At 34.3% G+C, this 22,854-nt stretch overlaps 1 protein-coding gene and 1 long non-coding RNA gene across 5 annotated transcripts; one reads left to right on the plus strand and one right to left on the minus strand.

The window, feature by feature from the left end:
* Nucleotides 1-623: 623 nt before the first annotated feature.
* LOC139855836 (uncharacterized) lies at nt 624-3,059 on the plus strand. Of its 4 annotated transcripts, XR_011761578.1 has the most exons (4): nt 624-1,051; nt 1,141-1,267; nt 2,619-2,754; nt 2,834-3,059. It is a non-coding gene; the product is annotated as an uncharacterized lncRNA (long non-coding RNA). The 4 variants fall into 4 exon arrangements; XR_011761577.1 differs by having other exon boundaries at nt 624-1,055; nt 2,619-3,059; XR_011761575.1 differs by having other exon boundaries at nt 2,619-3,059.
* Nucleotides 3,060-16,483: 13,424 nt separating this feature from the next.
* On the minus strand, nt 16,484-18,190 carry LOC139853361 (F-box/kelch-repeat protein At3g06240-like). Its single transcript, XM_071842748.1, has 2 exons — nt 18,062-18,190; nt 16,484-17,944 (listed from the first exon to the last, which is right to left on the minus strand). The coding sequence occupies exon 2, from the start codon at nt 17,888-17,890 to the stop codon at nt 16,754-16,756; it is 1,137 nt and encodes a 378-aa protein (XP_071698849.1). The 5' UTR covers nt 17,891-17,944; nt 18,062-18,190; the 3' UTR covers nt 16,484-16,753.
* Nucleotides 18,191-22,854: the final 4,664 nt, after the last annotated feature.

A 22,854-nucleotide genomic window follows, 5' to 3' on the forward strand; every position in this document is an offset into this window, starting at 1 on the left:
GTTATGGTCTAATTCTATAGCTAGCTGTCATATTATTATTTGACACTTGAAACCTTATATTATTCAATAGCACAGATAGTGGTATTCTTTATTGTTTTCCAAAACAGTTGCAAATGTGACGCACAACAATAATAAGAAGGTTTGTTGGGTCCACAGTCAAGTCAGGTTTAATAGGATACCATTTGCAATTGTGATCTTAATGCATAGTGAATTGACAAAACGGTCATTCTAATCTCGAAATCAAGTCACTTAACTAATAATAATACTAATACAATATATAATACTGTTTGGACAGACCTACATAGGTTGGATTTATTTGAGAGGCTAGATCAAGGAGGACCTCGTGTAACTTGATTGAAAGTTGTTCTTTCATAAGGGTGCTTGTGAACTTGGTGTAACAACTTATATACTTATTAAAGTTTTGGTCTTCCTTTGGATTTGATTATATTTTCACATTCTTTCATCTTTACTATAGCAAATTTCCTTAGCAAAATTCTGCGAATTCGCGGGTCTTTGACTAGTATATATATAAATTGTGGTAAATGGTGTCACTCACCCATTCGTCCTTCACCTCCAAAAACACTATTAACGCGCTTCAATACTGTAGCTATTTTTTTTTTTTTTTAACCCTATAATATCCCATTGATATTCTATCCACGTATCTCTAGCAGCTTCCGCCACCATCTTCATCTTCATCAACGATCTACAGCAGACTATTGAGGAGATATCAAAAAACTAAATCATCATCGTCATCTTCATCACTTCATCTTCAATGGCCGAATCTTTCCAGCCGAGTGTCACTGACCAGATATTGAAGGGTTTTACAGCTTTCCAGCCGAGTGTCGCTGACCAGAGATTGAAGGGTTTTACAGCTTTCCAGCTGAGTGTCGCTGACCAGAGATTGAAGGGTTTTACCTTGATAATCTGGTCGATTAAAAGGTCGATTTAGGACCAGAGATTGAAGGGTTTTACCTTGATAATCTGGTCGATTAAAAGGTCGATATAGGGTTATAATCATTCATTCCAGCCTTTCTTATTCTCTAGGCTTATTGTTGGTATCCTTTACCGATTTCTTTTACCAAATTTAATTAAAAGTAAGGTTTTTAATTTATAGTTTTTTTGTTCTTTGCTGCTGTGTAGATGATGAAGGTGGACTCCATTATCTTTTCCTGTGTTCTTTACAGCTAACGTTGGATTTCATGAAGTTCTGATATTGTCCGGCCTCAATATAATGATGCTGCCTCTTTCCAATCATCCAATGCAGAGGGTACATAATGTCATATTATCTTCTAATTAATTAATACTCCGTAGCTGCTAAGTTAGTTCTATATTATCCATAACTGATACTAATGTTTTCGTTGTTTGAGATTTGTTTCATTATGCATTATTTAGTCATCTATTTATTTGTTTATCTTTTATTTATGTATGTATATTTCATTCTACATCTATCTATTTATTTATGTCTGTTTATTTACTCAGAAAATGCAATTACTATCTGTTACAAATAATCACCACTCCACATGTTATTATTTATTCCACCTAATACGATGCTAGGATGCCCATTGATGATGGTATGTTGGTGTGTTTGATTTACCGAACATATTTGAGAAATTAGACTTATTTGACTTAACTAATAAGTTTTCTGTTACAATCAAACTTGTACTCTTATTTGACCTATTTGAACTATTTGACTAATTTCACATATCTGACTTATTTGAATTATTTAACTTAACCACTTTCTTGAAGTGTTTGCCCAGGATTTGCTTCAAGTTTTGTTATTAATATTTTAGTTTTAAAGTTTTAGGTGTATGCCATATTTCATTGCTTAAGCTTTCATTGTAAGATGGATCCAGTAATAGGCTATATGGAATATGCTTAATGATAAAGTTGATATTGGCAAAATGGCCTTCTCTAAGTAATGGGTCAAAGTAACATTTGGGTCATTGTTGATTTTGTGGGAAAATGGGTTGGGTTGGTTGTTCACAAAAGGTATATTTATTGTATAAAAAATTTAAACATATAGATATAGTTTAACTAAATAGCATTTATTCAACGGTATAAGACCATTCGCAATGACCAACAACGATGACATCGTTATATGATGTGGAACGGGCTTTGTGAGGCTGTTGTGATGTAGTAGGGGCGGACCACGGGGAAGACAACAACCGTGGTTTTTTTATTGGCTAATTTTTTTTTTAATTCTCTATTTATTCAACTACCAATTATGACTTACCACAACACTCACAACACCCACTTCATCCCGCAACAATGCGACGCCAGAAAAAAAAATTGCCCCCACAACATCACAACATTATTAATTTGCATAATGAATGGTCTAAGCAATAACATGTTTGTTATAAATATGAACAATAGTATTATATGTATATCTTTACTGCAAATAAACTATATAAAAACTGTAAATATATAGATATAGTTTAACTATATAGAATTTATTTAACAGTATGAAAATAACATGTTTGCTCTTTCCAACAAATTTGTATTCTTATCTGCTTTATACAGATTCCCTAATATAATGCAAATCATTTCTCAGTTTAAGCATTTTTTTAATGTTTTTACGCTTCTTATGATAAGACTAAATGACTGTATATTTTGTACAGAATGGAACAACCGTTGACGATAACCGAGCTAAAAGTTAACCAAGCCAACATAGCGTTTGAACCAAATGTATACTGTACATGGATGGCACGCAAAGAAGTACCAACCACATTTTGTTGTATACTACTCCACCATCATGTAAGTACTCATTATTAATATCAGTGTCTAAGACTCAAAGTTCTTGAATTAATTTACTTATTACATAATCAACTTGCAGGGAAATGCGATACACGTTATAATGTGACAATGCATTAAATTTGTTACAACTTATATAAATGTACATCTATAAAGACAAATTAACAACCAATTTTTTTTATTGTAAGACAAATTTCTTTGTGCTTCTCTGATTTTTGGGAACAATCTCGATCTCCACTGCATTTAGGCGATTTTTGAAATTTGAAACCCTAAATCGATTGTAGATTTGGGGTAAACATTAGGGTTTGAGGCGATTAAACTCCAACCTTTGTCGTGACCGTTTGTAATCACCGTTGTCGCCACCATCGCAATTGATAACTGGTATGAACTTAATCTTTTCTAAACACTCCGTATAATTGCAATTTATGAAGTGTATATTGGCATTTTTGGGTATCATTTGTTGTTTCCTATTTTGGGTGTCATTCGTTCGCTGTTACTCTCTGCTTTTGTTGTGAGTTTTTGATAATAACTTTGATGATAAATTGTGGTTTATATTTGCAGGTGTATGCTGTTGGAAGCTTCGACGAGCCCAACACACCCACTATAGAGGACATAGGTTATACTCACTCACTAGACCAACACTTTGACGTTGGTTAGCCTTTAATTTTATGAATCCTTAGTGCACAATAGTATTTAGGCGACAGTGTCGACCATATATCATTCAGGCGGTATAACCGACCATGTATCACTTAGGCGGCAGAGTCGACCATATAATAAAAATAACACAAGTGCACTAAGAACTCAAACACGAACTAAGGCTTAACCGGGAAACTTAACAAAGAACACTTTTATTAATACAAAGAAACAATTACAATATTATGGACTCAACTCACACTCTTATTTCTTCACAACTTCTACTTCTAACTCTTCTTCACTTCTTATTTCTTCTCTACTTCACACTTCACTTACTCACACCTTACTCACAAATGAAATCAACACCCATATTTATACTACTCCATAGAAACTTCTACACACTAGATTTTTCTATGGATAAATATCTAGATATTTTTACCACATAAAAATATCTAGATTTTTTTCATTTTAACATCTAGATTTTTCTTCATATATATATTAATATCTAGATATTTCTTTTACATTTTAATATCTAGATATTTATATACATTACTAATTCCATATTATCTAAATTTGCATTGTATTTTAACACTCTCCCTCAATGCAAATTTTCTTCCAATGATGTCTTGCAGACCATTCCAAGTGCTTCTCTGAATTTTGTAAACTTTGGTTTACTTAGGCTCTTGGTGAATATATCTGCAACTTGTTCATCTGTCTTTGTTGGCACCATCTTGATCTCCCCTTCAAGGACCTTCTCGCGAACATAGTGATAATGTACTTCTATATGTTTTGTTCTTGCGTGAAAGACTGGATTCTCTGCTAGACGTATAGCTGATAGGTTATCACAGAAAAGCTCTACTTGATAGTCTGTTGATTGATGAAGATCTTCCATTAGTTGTTTCAACCATGTAATTTCTTGTGTTGCTGATGATGCCGATCGATATTCTGCTTCGGTGCTTGATAAGGATACAGTTGGTTGTCTCTTGCTGCACCATGATAATACTCCCGATCCAAGACTAAACATGTATCCAGTTGTTGATCGTCGTGTATCATAGTCTCCAGCGTAATCAGCGTCACAATATCCAGTCACGTGACATTCTTTTGTTTTCTTGTACAAAATGCCAAAGTTAATAGTGCCTTTAACATACCTTAAAATGCGTCGTACAACATCAAGGTGAGGCTTCTTCGGATTGCTCATGTATCGACTAACCCAAGGTTGTAAAACTCGCGACTCGGGGAGTACTCGGCCGGAGGTTTTTGAGGAGTAATCGGCGACTCGGGGAGAACTCGGAGGAGTACTCGGATGTTGACTTTTGTTGACTTTTCTAATATAACTAATTATTTTCAATATATATGTATAATATATCAAGTATGTTCATGTTATTTTGATTTTGTTAAACTTTAGGGACTTTTATTGTCATTTTCCAAAAGTAAAAGAAATTAATCTAAAGTGAATCTCTTATAGCTGTCAGTAAGTACAGGGCTGGTATTATATATAAAAATATATAAATACAAATAAATATATAATATAATTTAATAATTATAATATATATTTAAATATAAATAATGGTATATAATATGCCTAGAAAATAGATGGAGTACAGATTTAAGCAACGTACAGAGTAACTTCTCTCTCTCTCTCTCTCTCTCTCTCTCTCTCTCTCTCTCTTCTTCTTCTTCTTCTTCTCCACAAAAAACTTTAATAAAATTCAAAAAGTCACAGCAGATTTAAGTAACTTACGGCCTACTGTAGTGACCCGAACTTTTTCATGTTTATATATATTAATTGAGATTGATATTTACATAATTAAATGTTTCCAACATGTTAAGCAATCAAACTTGTTAAGACTTGATTAATTGAAATATGTTTCATATAGACAATTGACCACCCAAGTTGACCGGCGATTCACGAACGTTAAAACTTGTAAAAACGACATGACGATATATATATGGATATACATATGGTTAACATGAGATTATGATAAGTAAGTATCTCCATAAGTATATTAACAATGAGTTATATACATATAAACAAGATTACTAACTTAAGGATTTCGAAACGAGACATATATGTAACGATTATCGTTGTAACGACATTTAAATGTATATATATATCATATTAAGATATATTAATATATCATAATATCATGATAATATAATAATTTAACATCTCATTAGATATAATAAACAATGGGTTAACAACATTAATTGAGATCGTTAACTTAAAGGTTTCAAAACAACACTTACATGTAACGACTAACGATGACTTAACGACTCAGTTAAAATGTATATACAAGTAGTGTATTTAGATGTATTAAAATACTTTTGGAAGACTTCAAGACATATATCAAAACACTCATACTTAACGAAAATGGTTACAGTTACTTTTCCATTCTTTTCTTTCATCAGGAATTCTAGTCGTATTCTTACTCGTATTATACACAGCTTCAAAACGTACTTACTATGAGTATATACCAATAGGAACTAGCATGGGATTCCACTCTTGATTATGTCATGTATGACTAATCAATTTTAACTTCTACCATGAGCTAGTCAACTAACTAGAACTCCTTTTAACCCCACTCACCACTCACCAATTACCACTCATTATTCACTCCATTTCACTTCCAATTCTCTTTCTAATTCTCTCTCAACACACACACACTATTATGAACGTATTTTTCCAGTAGTTAATCATTATCTTCATCAAAAATCACTTCAAGAATCAAGCTATAATCATCATAGGAAGAACACTTCAAAAATCCCTTCAAGTTTACTAATTTACTTTCAAGCTTTCTAATCCATTTCAAGTAATCATCTAAGATCAAGAAACCTTTGTTATATACAGTAGGTTATCTTTCTTATTCAAGGTAATATTCATATTCAAACTTTGATTCAATTTCTATAACTATAAACTATCTTAATTCGAGTAAAAATCTTACTTGAACTTGTTTTCGTGTCATGATCCTACTTCAAGAACTTTCAAGCCATCCAAGATCCTTTGAAGCTAGATCATTTCTTGTCACTTCCAGTAGGTTTACCTACTAAACTTGAGGTAGTAATGATGTTCATAACATCATTCGATTCATATATATAAAACTATCTTATTCGAAGGTTTAAACTCGTAATCACTAGAACATAGTTTAGTTAATTCTAAACTTGTTCGCAAACAAAAGTTAATCCTTCTAACTTGAATTTTAAAATTAACTACACACATGTTCTATATCTATATTATATGCTAACTTAATGATTTAAAACCTGGAAACACGAAAAACATCGTAAAACCGAATTTACGCCGTCGTAGTAACACTGCGGGCTGTTTTGGGTTAGTTAATTAAAAACTATGATAAACTTTGATTTAAAAGTTGTTATTCTGAGAAAATGATTTTTATTATGAACATGAAACTATATCCAAAAATTATGGTTAAACTCAAAGTGGAAGTATGTTTTCTAAAATGGTCATCTAGACGTCGTTCTTTCGACTGCAATGACTACCTTTACAAAAACGACTTGTAACTTATTTTTCCGACTATAAACCTATACTTTTCTGTTTAGATTCATAAAATAGAGTTCAATATGAAACCATAGCAATTTGATTCACTCAAAACGGATTTAAAATGAAGAAGTTATGGGTAAAACAAGATTGGATAATTTTTCTCATTTTAGCTACGTGAAAATTGGTAACAAATCTATTCCAACCATAACTTAATCAACTTGTATTGTATATTATGTAATCTTGAGATACCATAGACACGTATACAATGTTTCGACCTATCATGTCGACACATTTATATATATTTCGGAACAACCATAGACACTCTATATGTGAATGTTGGAGTTAGCTATACAGGGCTGAGGTTGATTCCAAAATATATATAGTTTGAGTTGTGATCAATACTGAGATACGTATACACTGGGTCGTGGATTGATTTAGGATAATATTTATCGATTTATTTCTGTACATCTAACTGTGGACAACTAGTTGTAGGTTACTAACGAGGACAGCTGACTTAATAAACTTAAAACATCAAAATATATTAAAAGTGTTGTAAATATATTATAAACATACTTTGATATATATGTATATATTGTTATAGGTTCGTGAATCAACCAGTGGCCAAGTCTTACTTCCCGACGAAGTAAAAATCTGTGAAAGTGAGTTATAGTCCCACTTTTAAAATCTAATATTTTTGGGATGAGAATACATGCAGGTTTTATAAATGATTTACAAAATAGACACAAGTACATGAAACTACATTCTATGGTTGAATTATCGAAATCGAATATGCCCCTTTTTATTAAGTCTGGTAATCTAAGAATTAGGGAACAGACACCCTAATTGACGCGAATCCTAAAGATAGATCTATTGGGCCTAACAAACCCCATTCAAAGTACCGGATGCTTTAGTACTTCGAAATTTATATCATATCCGAAGGGTGTCCCGGAATGATGGGGATATTCTTATATATATGCATCTTGTTAATGTCGGTTACCAGGTGTTCACCATATGAATGATTTTTATCTCTATGTATGGGATGTGTATTGAAATATGAAATCTTGTGGTCTATTGTTACGATTTGATATATATATATAGGTTAAACCTATAACTCACCAACATTTTTGTTGACATTTAAAGCATGTTTATTCTCAGGTGAATACTAAGAGCTTCCGCTGTTGCATACTAAAATAAGGACAAGATTTGGAGTCCATGTTTGTATGATATTGTGTAAAAACTGCATTCAAGAAACTGATTTCGATGTAACATATTTGTATTGTAAACCATTATGTAATGGTCGTGTGTAAACAGGATATTTTAGATTATCATTATTTGATAATCTACGTAAAGCTTTTTAAACCTTTATTTATGAAATAAAGGTTATGGTTTGTTTTAAAAATGAATGCAGTCTTTGAAAAACGTCTCATATAGAGGTCAAAACCTCGCAACGAAATCAATTAATATGGAACGTTTTTAATCAATAAGAACGGGACATTTCACCTACTTTGTGACCGGTTTCAACTTGTTTCCTTCCTCTCTCATCTTCTTTTCTTTCTCCTGTCATTTCCGGCGAGATCTGAATAATTGACCGCCGTTGACCGGCTGTTCACCGCCGTTGACCAGCGGTTGACCGATTTATAGGCCGAGTTAGCCATCGAGTTCTCGGTGAGCTACTGAAAACGATAACTCGGCGAGTTCTCGCCGATTTAATCCGAGTTTTGCAACCATGGACTAACCACTCCAACTGCATAAGATATGTCTGGCCGGCTTAGTGTGAGATAAATAAGACTTCCGACCAACTTTCGATACATGGTAACATCTTGAAGACTTTTTCCTTCATCTGCTCGTAGTTTTGTATTCGGATCCATCGGAGTTGAGATAGGTTTGCAATTAAGCATTCCGTACTTTTGTAAAAGATCACGCGCATATTTCTGTTGTCCCAGAAATAATCCTTCTCTTTTCCGCTCTATATCGAGTCCAAGAAAATGTTTGAGTTCTCCAAGCTCCTTCATATGAAATCCGATAGACAGATTCTCTCTTGTCCTTTGGATCTCCTCATAGTGATCTCCCGTGATGATTAAGTCATCCACATATACTAGCACTATGGCTAGTTTTCCTTGATCTTGTTTCACAAATAAACTAGAATCTGAAGGAGCAACTGTGAAACCACTTTGTACCAAGAACTCGCCAATCTTCCCGTACCAAGCTCTTGGAGCCTGCTTCAAGCCGTATAGTGCTTTCTTTAATTTGCAGACATGCTCGGGATGGATTTTGTTCTCAAAGCCTCTTGGTTGATCCATATAAATGTCTCTGTCAAGTTCTCCATGTAAGAAAGCGTTCTTGACATCCATCTGCCACAGCTTCCAAGATTTGCTAGCGGCTAAAGCTAGTAGAGCTCGAATTGTTGTGATCTTCGCCACTGGACTAAACGTTTCTTCATAATCCAGCCCATATTGTTGAGAAAAACCTCTAGAAACAAGTCGAGCTTTATACCTTCAATGGAGCCATCTGATCGAGTCTTCACCTTGTAAACCCATTTACAAAATATTGGTTTTACATCTTTTGGCTTTGGAACTAAACTCCATGTCTGATTTTCTTTTAGTGCATTAATTTCTTCTTCCATCACTTTCTGCCATTCTTGACTTTGTGCTGCTTCTTCATAAGTAGAAGGCTCAATAGGTATTGATTCATCCACATGAGCAGCATTGGCATACCTCGGATTAGGTTGCCTCGGCCTTGTTGATCTCCGTAATTCTTGCACATGCTCCTCGGCATCTATTTGGCTTGGACGAACCTCTTCGGATGTAGATTGATGTACCCCAGTTTTCCATGGACTCGTTTCCTTAGAGTACGATCCATCTCCTTCTTTAATTGGATCCGATATGTGCTCTTTATGTTCTTCTTTCTCTTTTGGAACTTCTTCTAATCCATGAGATTCTGGAAGCTCTATCTTTTGAGGTGACCACCATGAAGAGGCTTCATCAAATACCACATTTCTTGAAGTATGACACTTTCCAGTATTTGGATCACAACATCTCCATCCTTTTCTTGATTCATCATAACCGACAAAAATGCACCGAATTGCCTTCTTATCAAATTTGCTTCGTAGATGATCTGGTACGAAGACGTAACATACACATCCAAAAACCTTGAAATGGTTGACGGTTTGCTTGATCTTCCATAATTTTTCATAAGGTGAAATATACCCCAACTTTGTTTGTGGGAGTCTGTTAATCACGTACGACGCCGTCCTCATACATTCGGCCCAAAATCTACCTGGTACATTCTTACCATGAAGCATACTTCGACAAGTTTCGGCAAGGTGGCAATTCTTGCGTTCCGCCACTCCATTCTGCTGTGGAGTATTGGGGCAAGTTAATTGCCTTCTGATCTTGTGCTTCTCAAGATAGATATTGAACTCGGTTGATAAATATTCTCCTCCATTATCTGTGCGTAAGCATAGAATCTTAGTATTGAGCTCACTTTCTACCTTGTTCTTGAACTCTTTAAACTTCTGAAAAGTCTCCGACTTTTCCTTCATGAAGTAAACCCATACATACCTTGAGAAGTCATCAATGAATGTCACCATATACTTCATACCTCCAAGTGATGTTTGTTTCACTGGGCCGAAGACATCTGAGTGTATGAGCTCTAGTGGTGTCTTGGACTGATGCGCTGACTCCTTAAATGGCAATTGGTGAGCTTTGCCAAATTGACATCCAGCACATATTGTATCTGTTTGGATATTAATTTGAGGAAGCCCATTTACTATGTGTTTTACCATCATCTCCTTTAACTTGTTGTAGCCCACATGCCCAAGACGTTCATGCCAAAGATCAGCCGTCTCATTTTTTTGAGTCTTATCCACATATGCAGTTTCAGCAGATAGTACATAGACCAACTCTATTCTTCTTCCTTGTATAATTGGATTGCCAACCACCTTCACTCTCTTGAATACGGACACATCTTCTGGTCTAAAGAGCACATAATTCCCTTCTGCTGTCTATTGTGGTACTGACAGTAAATTCTTCTTTAGGCCAGGGACAAGATACACCTTCTCGAGTTGGAGCTTATGAGAGCCGCCTTCATTTGGAATTATTGTCTTTCCAATGTGAGAAATAGATAACCTTGAATTGTCGGCTGTCAACACGACTCTCTTTCCTTTGTAATCCTCCATTTCTTGCAGCTTTGTCCCATCGTTGGTCATATGATTTGAGCACCCAGAATAGATGATCCAATCATATTTGTAGTTTATTTTTAACTTTAAAGTTGTTGTAAGAGCTTGATCATGTATGTCAGCTTCAACAGAGAGTCCAGCTTCTGCATCCCATGTTTCCTCATTAATGGTTGCTTCGAATGTGACCTCTTTCTTCTCATCTCTTGCGGCGGACACATTTCCTTCGAAAGTTCGCCTTCTGGGGAATCTACAATCTCGTGCAAAATGACCCTTCTTGCCACAATTGAAGCATTCACCATTCTTTCTCTTATCATTTTCCCTGTATTGTTGGCGATGATCTCTTCTTCCTTGTTGAGCTCCCCCTGAAGCGTTGCCTTTTGATTTTGGGTGACCCTTCCACCCATATGTCTTACTTTCTTTCATCGCCTCTTGTCTTCGAGATGTTGCTTTCTTCTTATTGGTGAAAAGTGCATCTTCTCCGTCTTTTATGGTTACTTCATTCATCTGCTTGGCTAATGCCTCTTGATTAACCAATAGATTCTCCAGCTCTATTAATGATGGTTGAGTAGGCCATCCTCTCACAGCGGCTATAAATCCATTATACTCGGATCTTAAGCCGTGGATGATAATTCTCTTCATCCTTGCATCACCCACTTTCTCTTCAGGAGCAAGTTGAGATATCTCACGACAAATAGATTTCACCTAGGTGAAATATTGAGAAATAGATAGACTTCCTTGTGAGATACCCGCAAGCTCATTTTCCAAGAGCTGGAGAAGTGCTTCATTCTTCTTTGAAAACAACTTTTCAAAAGTTTCCCAAGCTGCCTTTGGTGTTTTCTCGTCACGGATGTGCTCCAATAGATCCTCCTCGATTGTAGTCTTCAATATAAATAAAGCCTTCCCGGCCTTGATGTTCCATTTTCTCAAGGCTTCGGCATTTTCTTTCGGTGAAGGCGTTGTGTCACTACCAGCAACTATTTCCCATAAATCATGTCCTTGTAGGTAGGATTCTATGCAAGTCCGCCAATAACCGTAGTTGTGGTTATTGAGACTCATGATTCCGCTGCTCGTACTTGCAAGATCTGCCATCATGACGCCCAACGTCTAATAAACTTGGTCCTTGACCGATGAGCTTTCACAGTTCCTAACTGTGCTCTGAAAGAATCTCCCTTAGGGCCTTGGTGTTAACAAGACGATGTAAACGTCCAACGTTTACCGATGAGTACCTCCACTAGAACTGGTCCCGAACGACCCGCTCTGATACCAATTGTTGGAAGCTTCGACGAGCCCAACACACCCACTATAGAGGACCTAGGTTATACTCACTCACTAGACCAACACTTTGACGTTGGTTAGCCTTTAATTTTATGAATCCTTAGTGCACAATAGTATTTAGGCGACAGTGTCGACCATATATCATTCAGGCGGTATAACCGACCATGTATCACTTAGGCGGCAGAGCCGGCCATATAATAAAAATAACACAAGTGCACTAAGAACTCAAACACGAACTAAGGCTTAACCGGGAAACTTAACAAAGAACACTTTTATTAATACAAAGAAACAATTACAATATTATGGACTCAACTCACACTCTTATTTCTTCACAACTTCTACTTCTAACTCTTCTTCACTTCTTACTTCTTTTCTACTTCACACTTCACTTACTCACACCTTACTCACAAATGAAATCAACACCCATATTTATACTACTCTATGGAAACTTCTACACACTAGATTTTTCCATGGATAAATATCTAGATATTTTTAACACATAAAAATATCTAGATTTTTTTCATTTTAACATCTAGATTTTTCTTCATATATATATTAATATCTAGATATTTCTTTTACATTTTAATATCTAGATATTTATATACATTACTAATTCCATATTATCTAAATTTGCATTGTATTTTAACATATGCTCAACTTTTTTACCGTCGTTTCCTTATGCAGTTAGTGTTTACAACGTTGTCAGGTGAATACATGTTTCTTATTTCGTTTTTATGTATTTTAGTATATATTATGCAAATGTTTAAGGACTACCCTTAACATAGATTGTTGCATATTTGTTGTTGGTATTTACAGTTGCTTTTTAACGTGGTTCTTATGGATATATATGTTTTTGGCATTTAGCTGTTAATTTTGCTGCCGCTTCTTCTGCTACCTGCAGCATCAAGAAACAGATTAACCAGCACAGCAATGTTTTGTTAATGGAATCCATTCTTTTTGGATAATAAATGGACTCTACGTTCGCTATGGAGTTCAAAGTGTACATCTTTAGAATTTGATTTGGAAATGCCGCCTAGCCGCAATAGTTGGTCCCATATGGAAACGTGTGGAAATACAACATATGAATACATCATAGTTTCCTATGATGTTCATTCTTAATATATGAGTATTTAAAATGTTAACTTTATGGCCGTTCAAAAACCCGCCGCGAAGCGCGGGCTACTAACCTAGTTACACAAAAAATCTTGTTATCTCATTATTTCGGACTTTTTCCATGACCCAAGATAAATTGCTAGTTTGAACATTGACCTCTTGTTAAGACATCAACATAGTCAACCTTTTAACTTAAACGTACATTGTTATCTTTTCTTCAAACGGATTATAAGTTAAAAAAATATGAAATTTAAGGATTAGTGAGTGGGAATGTACTATACTGACCTATATGCCTTACTTCCTTTTGATCTTTTATAAATATCGAACTTTCACTGTTGTATGTATTTGTTGACGGCATTTCTATAACATGATATCTATGTAAGTCATTGTGTCATTTGACAACTGATTAACACGTCATTAGAAGCCGGTGTTAAACTGTTTATAACTCCTAGTTGCAAGAATTTTATAACATGATAACCATGTAAATAAGCAGCGGCGGATCTAGGTTTCATACTTACTGGTATCACTAGTTAAAAATTAAAAAAAAAAAATTACACTATCCGGTGGTGTCACACACAAAAAATTACACTATCCAGTGGTATCATTAGTTAAAAACCCCGAAAATTTTTCACTACATCGCGTATTTCAGTGGTAGCCCGTGCTACCACTGAATATAGAGTACATCCGCCCTTGTAAATAAGACAACTAAGCGAAAGATGTGCATATATGATGAAAAGGTGGTTAGCTGTTTATAACTCCTAGTTGCAAGAACTTTACTAAAGTTCTGAAGCATATTTATCAAGCCATTGTAAACTTTTGCAGTGGAAAAGCCTGCGGTAAGAATTTGGAAGAGAAATACTTGTAGGAGTAAACCCGGTTATATATATATATATATATATATATGGTCATCCGTCGACTTGATGCGAGTCTAGTTGAAGTCTTTGGACGACATATTTAAACTCTTCAAGAAACATATTATCATTTTTACTATTGTGTTCTTCACAACCAAACAAGAAAGATAAGAACCAACACAAAGAAAAAGGAACACCTTGAACCAAACATGAAATTATTACTACTCCGTATACAACAAGTACAAATGATTCTGCAATTTGTGTCTTAATTATCTAATTCTTTCAGTAACATGTAGTAACTTGTTATATTTTACATCACCAAAACTGGCAATTTAGGATCATTCATAAATTAGTCAACTCATTATATTTTACATCTAGCTATTAGAATGTGAAACGACCACAACCCGACTCTCGGAAAATGACGTTTTTTTTTTTTACTAACATGTGCGCAAAGCGCACCACCAAGTACTAATTTTCTGTTTTCGACCAAGTTAACATTTGACCCGTTTCAAATTCCAACAAACAACATAACTTGCTTCTAAAATATCAATTACATTCATACTCTATAGAGCCACCACGATTATACTCTAGTTAGACACTAGAGTCACCACAATTTACAGTACCACAAATTATACTCTAGTTAGACACTAGAGTCACCACAAATTATACTCTAGTGTGTCTCGACACACTAGAGCCACCCCAATTAATCGAATACATACATACACATATATACTATGAACTCACCTTAGCCGCAAGCAATTTATTCACAACCAAGTTCAATGCACAACAATCCACAAGCCAATATTCCGAGTATTCAACCTATTCAACAATTCAATACATACATACTCTATTTTTTTTTCTTTCAGCTTTTAGGAATAAATGGGGCTGTCTAGATTTGTAAGAGGTGTTATTTAACCATATTTACACTTTTAGCCCTGCCCAACACAAAGTCTTGCACCTAAGGTCCTTTTCTTTTAACCAAGTCCTTTTTCTAACATACTAATATTAACTAACAACATCAATAATTAAGTAACATCTTCTAAAAATTTAGGATGTTACAGAATGACAAGAAAAAAAGCTTAAAATGAAATGGATATAAGGTCAATTAGTCCAACCAACGGTCCCAATAAGTGGTTATATATATGCATAACACATTCAGAGTCATTTTCGTAAGTATGGCAAAGTAACATAATGGCTGTCTACCCAACCTGACTCAATTTAAAGATCTTGTTCTGACCCGTAAGTGTTTGACCCGTTAGAACCAGCCGGGTTGCCTATTATTACCTCAATGAAAATTGATGAGATATCTATCAAGAATCAACTGCATAAAAAATTAGCAACCCAAACACATCTCTTGCACCAAATTTAAAACATGCTTCCCACTGATAGCCAAGGCTAATGCAACCATTAACGATTTTAATTTCTAAATACCATTGACTTATTAGACACTAGTAGTTGAATGATACAAGCGAACTGATTTATTGATTGCATCATCTATATGATTTGTTTGGGCAACACTCGTGCAGTCATAGAACAGTTTATAATACTAATCGACAGTAAAGTGTGCTTAAATTCACTTGTAAACCCCCACACACACAAACTTTTTGTCAGGTTCAAATTCAAATTGGTGTATATGGTCTCATGACTTATACTCCGTAATATAATTTGGTACGAACTATTTGAACCCTAAAAAAAATAAACCTACGAAAAATAATAATCTTTGACACCAGGACATATCTCATAGGTTCATAAATGTTAGAAAGAACAGAACTTTTGAACTGATTGATAACTTCGGGCAATGATTTCATTTGACTGCTGATAATTTTAGCCAGAGAGTTGTAAGCACAACTTTTGCATCTCAGTGATGTCATTATTAGTGTCTTCAAGTGTATAATTGCAACAACTGAAAGGAATAATAACATTTATATGACATAGTATATATACTAAATGCCCACTCTTATATATTTTGGTTACCATAAAAGAGAAGGTATCCAAATAAACCCAGAATGAATCTTAGAACTCATACCTTACAATGTCAACTAAACCAGAAGAGAATGTTATTTATGCGTGGAAAAATCCCAAAGAGAATGTTAACTAAACCAGAAGGTCCAGAATATAAATTAAACCAGAATATAAACTTAGTAGTTCATTATATATAGTATATAATAACATGATTTAAACCAGAATATCAACATCAACAAAATACATATATAATTGAACAAAAGATAATCAGCAACCATGAAAACTTGTTTGAACCAAGTAGATATTAAGTACAAAACATATAATATATAAAATTAATAAAGATAAAACTTCCTCTGATACTTTTGATAATAATTCACCTTCCAAGTATTACTGGTTTTCAATTTTCAATCTGCTTGCTGACACTCTTACCAGGTGCTACCCAAACAAGGCTGTCAACGTAGTCAACAAAAGCGCTGTAACCTGTTTCTTTATCAATCATATGTGTATTAACTTAACTTGGTCAGTGTTTGGATCGTACAAAGATAGACAATGATCACCAGATCTAATTAGGAGGTCGCCACGTAATGAGAATCCAACTGCATCGATATCAAGATTAGAAAAGCGTGAAAATATACGTTTGACCCATGAAGTAGCCACCCCATACTCTTCCATTATCCACACCTCACAATCACCCCCATGAATGCATGATATCACACAAAGCTTTTCAAACAAAACCCCCAAAACATTAGTCCGCTGACGTGTACACTTGACAAAATCTGGTGGAAGTGAAATCTCACTGAAAGTTTCAGCACTCAAGTCAAATGCCACTATTGTTTCTTTTTTTATATTCTTGATGTTGGGATGATCAACGTCGCAAAGCCAATGGACACGGCCAATATATCCATCTCCGAGAACAAGTTTTCCATTGATATGTGTAATGTTGAGTGGAAACTTTGCCGTAATTGATCCCCAACAAGCCTTTCTAACACTATATACTTTTACTGAAAGCCATTCATAAATCATTTGTTGTGGTGTCATCTTATAATAGCATTTAACGTGGACAACCTTGTAATCGTCAGTTTTGGGATCATACCCGAATCTGAAATCAGAATGATGCAAGCACCTTTTGTAAATACTTGGAGTATTATTACTATCGGAGATAGTTATTAAGGTAGAAGAGAGGCAAGGGTTCCACAGGTGAACAACATCATTGTAGTTCGAAAAGCATATTAAGCCGTTAACGGAACCAATAACATGATTGAATCCATATAGTGAGAGTTTTATATAATTGCAGTGATCCTGATAGATGGGGGATCGAGAGGCATTTAGTGTGAAATATGTACCTGACATGTCATCAAGGTATGCAAAGTAGAAGGCGATAATATCAGTCTGATTGTCGTCGTATTTGTTGTGGATTAATGAATGATGAAGATGAGATTTAATAAAAGAAGAGCCAGATAAAGCACAATTCCAGGTTTTAGAAAGGGATCTCAATAGAGCTAATTGTTTTGCAGGTAACCTAATGAATATGTCGTTACGCAAAACATCGTCAGGAAGGTAATTCATCACCATAGCCTCCTTGTTGTTAGTTGCAGCTGCTAAACTCGAATTCTTGCAGGATGAAGTCATCATAGTTTCAAACAACTAAACTCAATCCGATAGCACAAACAGTTTATAACCCTAACCCTATCAATAATAATAATATAATTAATTAGGTTATCAAGTGGTAACATAATAGGCTTCGCACATCATTCAAAATCATCAAATTAACCCTAACAATGAGAAAAGTATTTAGAAAATTACGTAATAAACGTAGCTCCTCTTATTTTACCCACCAATTCTTCAAACGACACCGGAGAATTAGCGGCTGATTTTTTAGTAGCTATCAGTAGGGTATCGATCAAGAATTACTATATAACTAGTAACTATGGGTAGGCCAACTGGCCCAAAATTCTAGTAAACGTAAATGGACTACCTCTTTCTAGGTGGGCCATGGTCTAAGCAAGTGTGTACTGTATGTATTATTTACGAAGCACAAAACGACATTCCAAAGCAAAAAACAGCATCAGAAGGCATCCGTTTAATATACGGGTTTATTATCAAAATGGCCAAACCATCCAATCCCTTGCACTAGAGCAAAAAAAAAAAAAAAAAAAAAAAAAAAAAATTATGACAATTTGCACTTGAGCACATGCAGGCACAAGTGACTTTGCGTACTTGCTTCCTTACGTCCTTGCGTCCTTATCTCATCAGGATAGGTTTTTCAAGATAGGATTTCATTAGATTTTATAGATTTTTATGGATAAAATTGATCTATATATAGAATGACCCTGGAACATTTAAATCATAGTCTCATAACAACTCATTCCAAATTAATTTCAGAGATTATAGGCAGCTTAAAGTACACTTTTAAGCATTTTTTCACTAATTTAAGCATTTATAATTTGTGTTAATGAAGATAAATTTGTTGTTCATATATGTTGTTGGGGTTCTTTTGAGTATATTAACAACATAACCACGTATTTGCCCCTACAATGTTTTATAATTCGGTTAAAACTCACAATTGCGCTCATAAAATCAATGAATCGGAGAATATTATTAAAAAATATTCTTAAAAAAATTAAAATGCCACCTAATGTACCTGTTTTAATGAGATACATTTTTAATAACCATGTTTTTGATATTACGGATGATTATGAAGACTTTCAAGAGTTTTTACAATACGCAATCGCAAATGCTCCTATTGATATTTATATTGTTGAGAGAGTACGAATGCATCAGCCACAACGAAACTCAGAAACAAAACAGCCACAACGAAACTACGAAACAAACCATCCACAACGAAACTCAGAAACACACCAACCAAAACGAAACCAAGAAACACAGCTACTAAAACCACCAAACTTACGAAAACAAGACACCAAACCAAACCTCCATAATAACAATTTAGAAGTGGAACAGCCTGAAATGTCACCTCCAAACACAGAAGAGTTTGATATATTTAACTATGGTGTTGAAAACGTATGTAGAATTAAAGAAGGAGACCACCCGTTTGAGATATCTGTTGTCGCATCTAGTGATTCAGATGGAGAAAATGACAGAGACGGAGAAGATCAATATGAAGAAGAAAAGCAAGATTTATTCTGAATTATGCCACCTCTTTTGAGTCAGCAAGGGCAAGAGCCCGAATTTACGACACAAACACCTAGCACGTATAGGGTATCAGATTAAATTAAAGTTCGTCAAACGTTTTTGAACAAGGCCGAGTTTATAAACAATCTATTTACAACATGCCTTGAAGAAAACTTCCAAATTAAGCATGTAAAGTTAGAAAAATCTCGATACACCACTAAATGTGTGTTGCCAAACTGTGAGTGGAAATGTAGTGCTTACAAAATACGACACACTGAAAACTTTATGGTAAAGAAATTGCATGAAGTACACACATGCTCACGCACACTAATTATGGGAAACAATAAATATGCAACCAAAAAGGTGTTGGGTAGTATGCTTGTGGATTCGTTCAAGTCTGCAACCGAGAATATTAAGCAAACGATATACGTGCGGATATACGCAATCAGTTCGGTGTCAGCATATCTTACAATCAAGCATGGAGGGCTAAATGTCATACATTACAAATGCTTCGTGGCAGTGGTGATGACTCGTTCCGAATGTTCCCCATTTACCTATATAACATTAGGATCCATAACCCAGGGAAGCGTAAGTAATTTGGTCACCGACAAAGAAGATATATTTTTGATGTATTACTATTCCCTTGGAGTATTTGTAAGTATCGATAACCAATTTAACTTATTAACTTATAATTTAACTTATTATAAGTTATAAATTATTACCTTTTTTAACATGGAGGTTCGATCATTTTTTCAACATTGACGCCCGATAATCATCGTCGATGGTGCGCATTTGAAGGCAGGGTACTCGGGGACAAATTTAGTTGCCGTTGCGATGGATGGTGATCATATACTGTGACAACCCAGAAATTTCCGACCAAATTTAAACTTAATCTTTATATGTTTCCGACATGATAAGCAAAGTCTGTAATATTGATTCTCAAACTTTTTGAACTAATGTTATATATTCAGTTAACCTTTGACTATTGACCGACGATTCACGAACATCTATTTGTAAATATATATATATATATATATATATATATATATATATATATATATATATATATATATATATATATATATATATATACATACAATACGTTGGAATATTAATTATTCATAAATAACTTGCAATGTGTATTTAAAAACTGATTTATGTATATTAAATAAAGATATATATGATGTTAAAGCGAAGGGGTACGAAATAGTTATATTTTTACTACGAAATACTATTAAATACGTTACAATTTTACACAAGTTATTTATTTATTTATAGAGTGGATATACCTAAACCTTGCTACAACACTTATAGGCAGTGTACCTAATCGTACAGTAGTGTAGTTTTTAGTAAGTCCGGTTCGTTCCACAGGGAGCTAGCCAAGTTTAACGCTATATTTTTAAAACTAAATTTGTAAATATATAAATATATATATATATAAGTAGTATTATTATTATAAAGGGGGTTTTTATCGTTTAATGACCGGTTTATCGATTTTAAAATTTAAGTCGCAGTTAAAACCTAATGTAAAATATTAAAAATAATTATAACTTAATTTAAAGCGTAAAGTAAATAACGATAATTAAAGTGCGATAATTTAAAGTGCTATAAATAAAATGACGATAAATAAAAGTGCGATGAGATATAAAATAAAGGAATTATGCTTATTTAAACTTCCGTAATCATGATGTTTGACGTGTTGATTTTAATTTATTACCATGGGTTAATTGTCCTTTGTCCTGGATTATTCGATATGTCTATCTGGTTTTTGTCCATAACAGTCCATCAGTCATAAATATAAAGTGCGAGTGTGTAACATCCCGCGTTTTTTCGTTAAATTTATTTTAACACCGTCTTTTTTTTTTAGATAATACCTTTTGTTATCTAAATCCGTGTCTTTCGTTAACTAACGTTCATAATATTCTCGTTATTTAATTATAACATCACTCATTTACTCTAGCGTTTTAAAAATATTCGCTCGGTTAATTCTCGCACCCGCTTTGAAACTTGAGGGACTAAACTTGCCAAGTGGGCAAAAATTTGACTAGGTCAAATAGTCAAAGTGGCCTTCTCCTCCATCCATTCCACCTCCCTCATTATTGCTACTTCCATATTTTCTTTCAAACCCCAACATCAAAGATTTATCATCTAAATTCAATCAAGGAAGTTCATCACAAAACAAATTACATATTCGTGATCCTCTCTTCATCCTCTACATTTTGGTACCAACTTCATCTCATTTAGGTAACGTTTCTAAAACACTAGATTTCTCTAAATTCGTTTTATATACTTGAAATGGTGTTAGTTAGTATATATGGCTCGTGTCTAGCATGAATACATGTTTTGTTTGCTCGATTTGTTGTTTTGAGTAACTAGTTTGAACATTTGAAATGGGTGTGCTTAATCTTGAGTTTTGGGTGATTAAATGTTGTTAAATTGTTAAAGTTCATGTTTTAATCGTGTTACTAGTATCACTAGCTTCGTTTTGATGTATAGGTTGGTTAAGAAAACTTCAAACACATGAATATTGATTTTGTGAGTTTTGATTAGGGTTTGATAGCTCTTAAAATGGACTTTTGATGACTTGAATGCCATGAAACGTTGTTGATAAGTGTTTAGTTGTATTGTATGTTTCATTACCTTCAAAACGGCGTATCGTATGTGTAAATTGGATTCCCGAGTCAAGAAATGCGCTTTATGAACTCGAAACTTCGATTTTGAACATTTAACGATCATTTATTGAGGTTTTCATTGTTGTTAATGATGGAACTGATTCATGAAATGTGTTTAGTTGTATTCCTCTTTAAATTACCTTTCCAATGATATAAGATACGTGTTTTGAATGTTAACGAGTCAAAAGTTATGATCGTTTGAAGTTGAAATCGTATAAGTGAAAACTGCCCCAGAATTGCTGAAACAGATGCAGATGCGGCGCATCTGAGGCAGACTGCCCAAAAATGTCAATTTTCGCTTAATTCTAAGTATGCTAAGCACCCCCGATCAACATGAAACTTGGACAATATGCTCATATATGATTTCTAAGCTTAGAAAAATAGTTCGGGACCCGACCCGACCCCGTTGACTTTTTCGTTGACTTTGACCAAGTTTGACTTTTAGTCAAACTTAACAAAACACTTATGCAATCGTTCTAATCTTATTTTATACTTGATTCTTGCATGAAACTTGATAACGTGATTCACATGCTATTTATTCGAGTCGTAACGAGCCATAGGACTAATTGAACACATTTCACCCGACCTTGTGTCGTAACCGGTTAATTGATACAACTTACTTGTTTAGGTCAAGGCTAAGCAACTTTCATGCACACGTTTACTTTGTGAAGTACTTTTATACTCGTGCACTCGAGGTGAGATCATAGTCCCACCTTTACAAATACTTTTATACTTTAAATCGTGGGCTGAGAAACATATACTTTATATACATTTTATACGGTTTATACTTTC

Source organism: Rutidosis leptorrhynchoides, chromosome 6, assembly GCF_046630445.1.
Source record: "Rutidosis leptorrhynchoides isolate AG116_Rl617_1_P2 chromosome 6, CSIRO_AGI_Rlap_v1, whole genome shotgun sequence".
NCBI classification, from domain to species: Eukaryota; Viridiplantae; Streptophyta; class Magnoliopsida; order Asterales; family Asteraceae; genus Rutidosis; species Rutidosis leptorrhynchoides.

Bases quoted from the DNA above. Each gene is read 5' to 3' on its own strand.
- LOC139853361 (XM_071842748.1), bottom strand. From the start codon at position 17,890: ATGATGACTTCATCCTGCAAGAATTCGAGTTTAGCAGCTGCAACTAAC.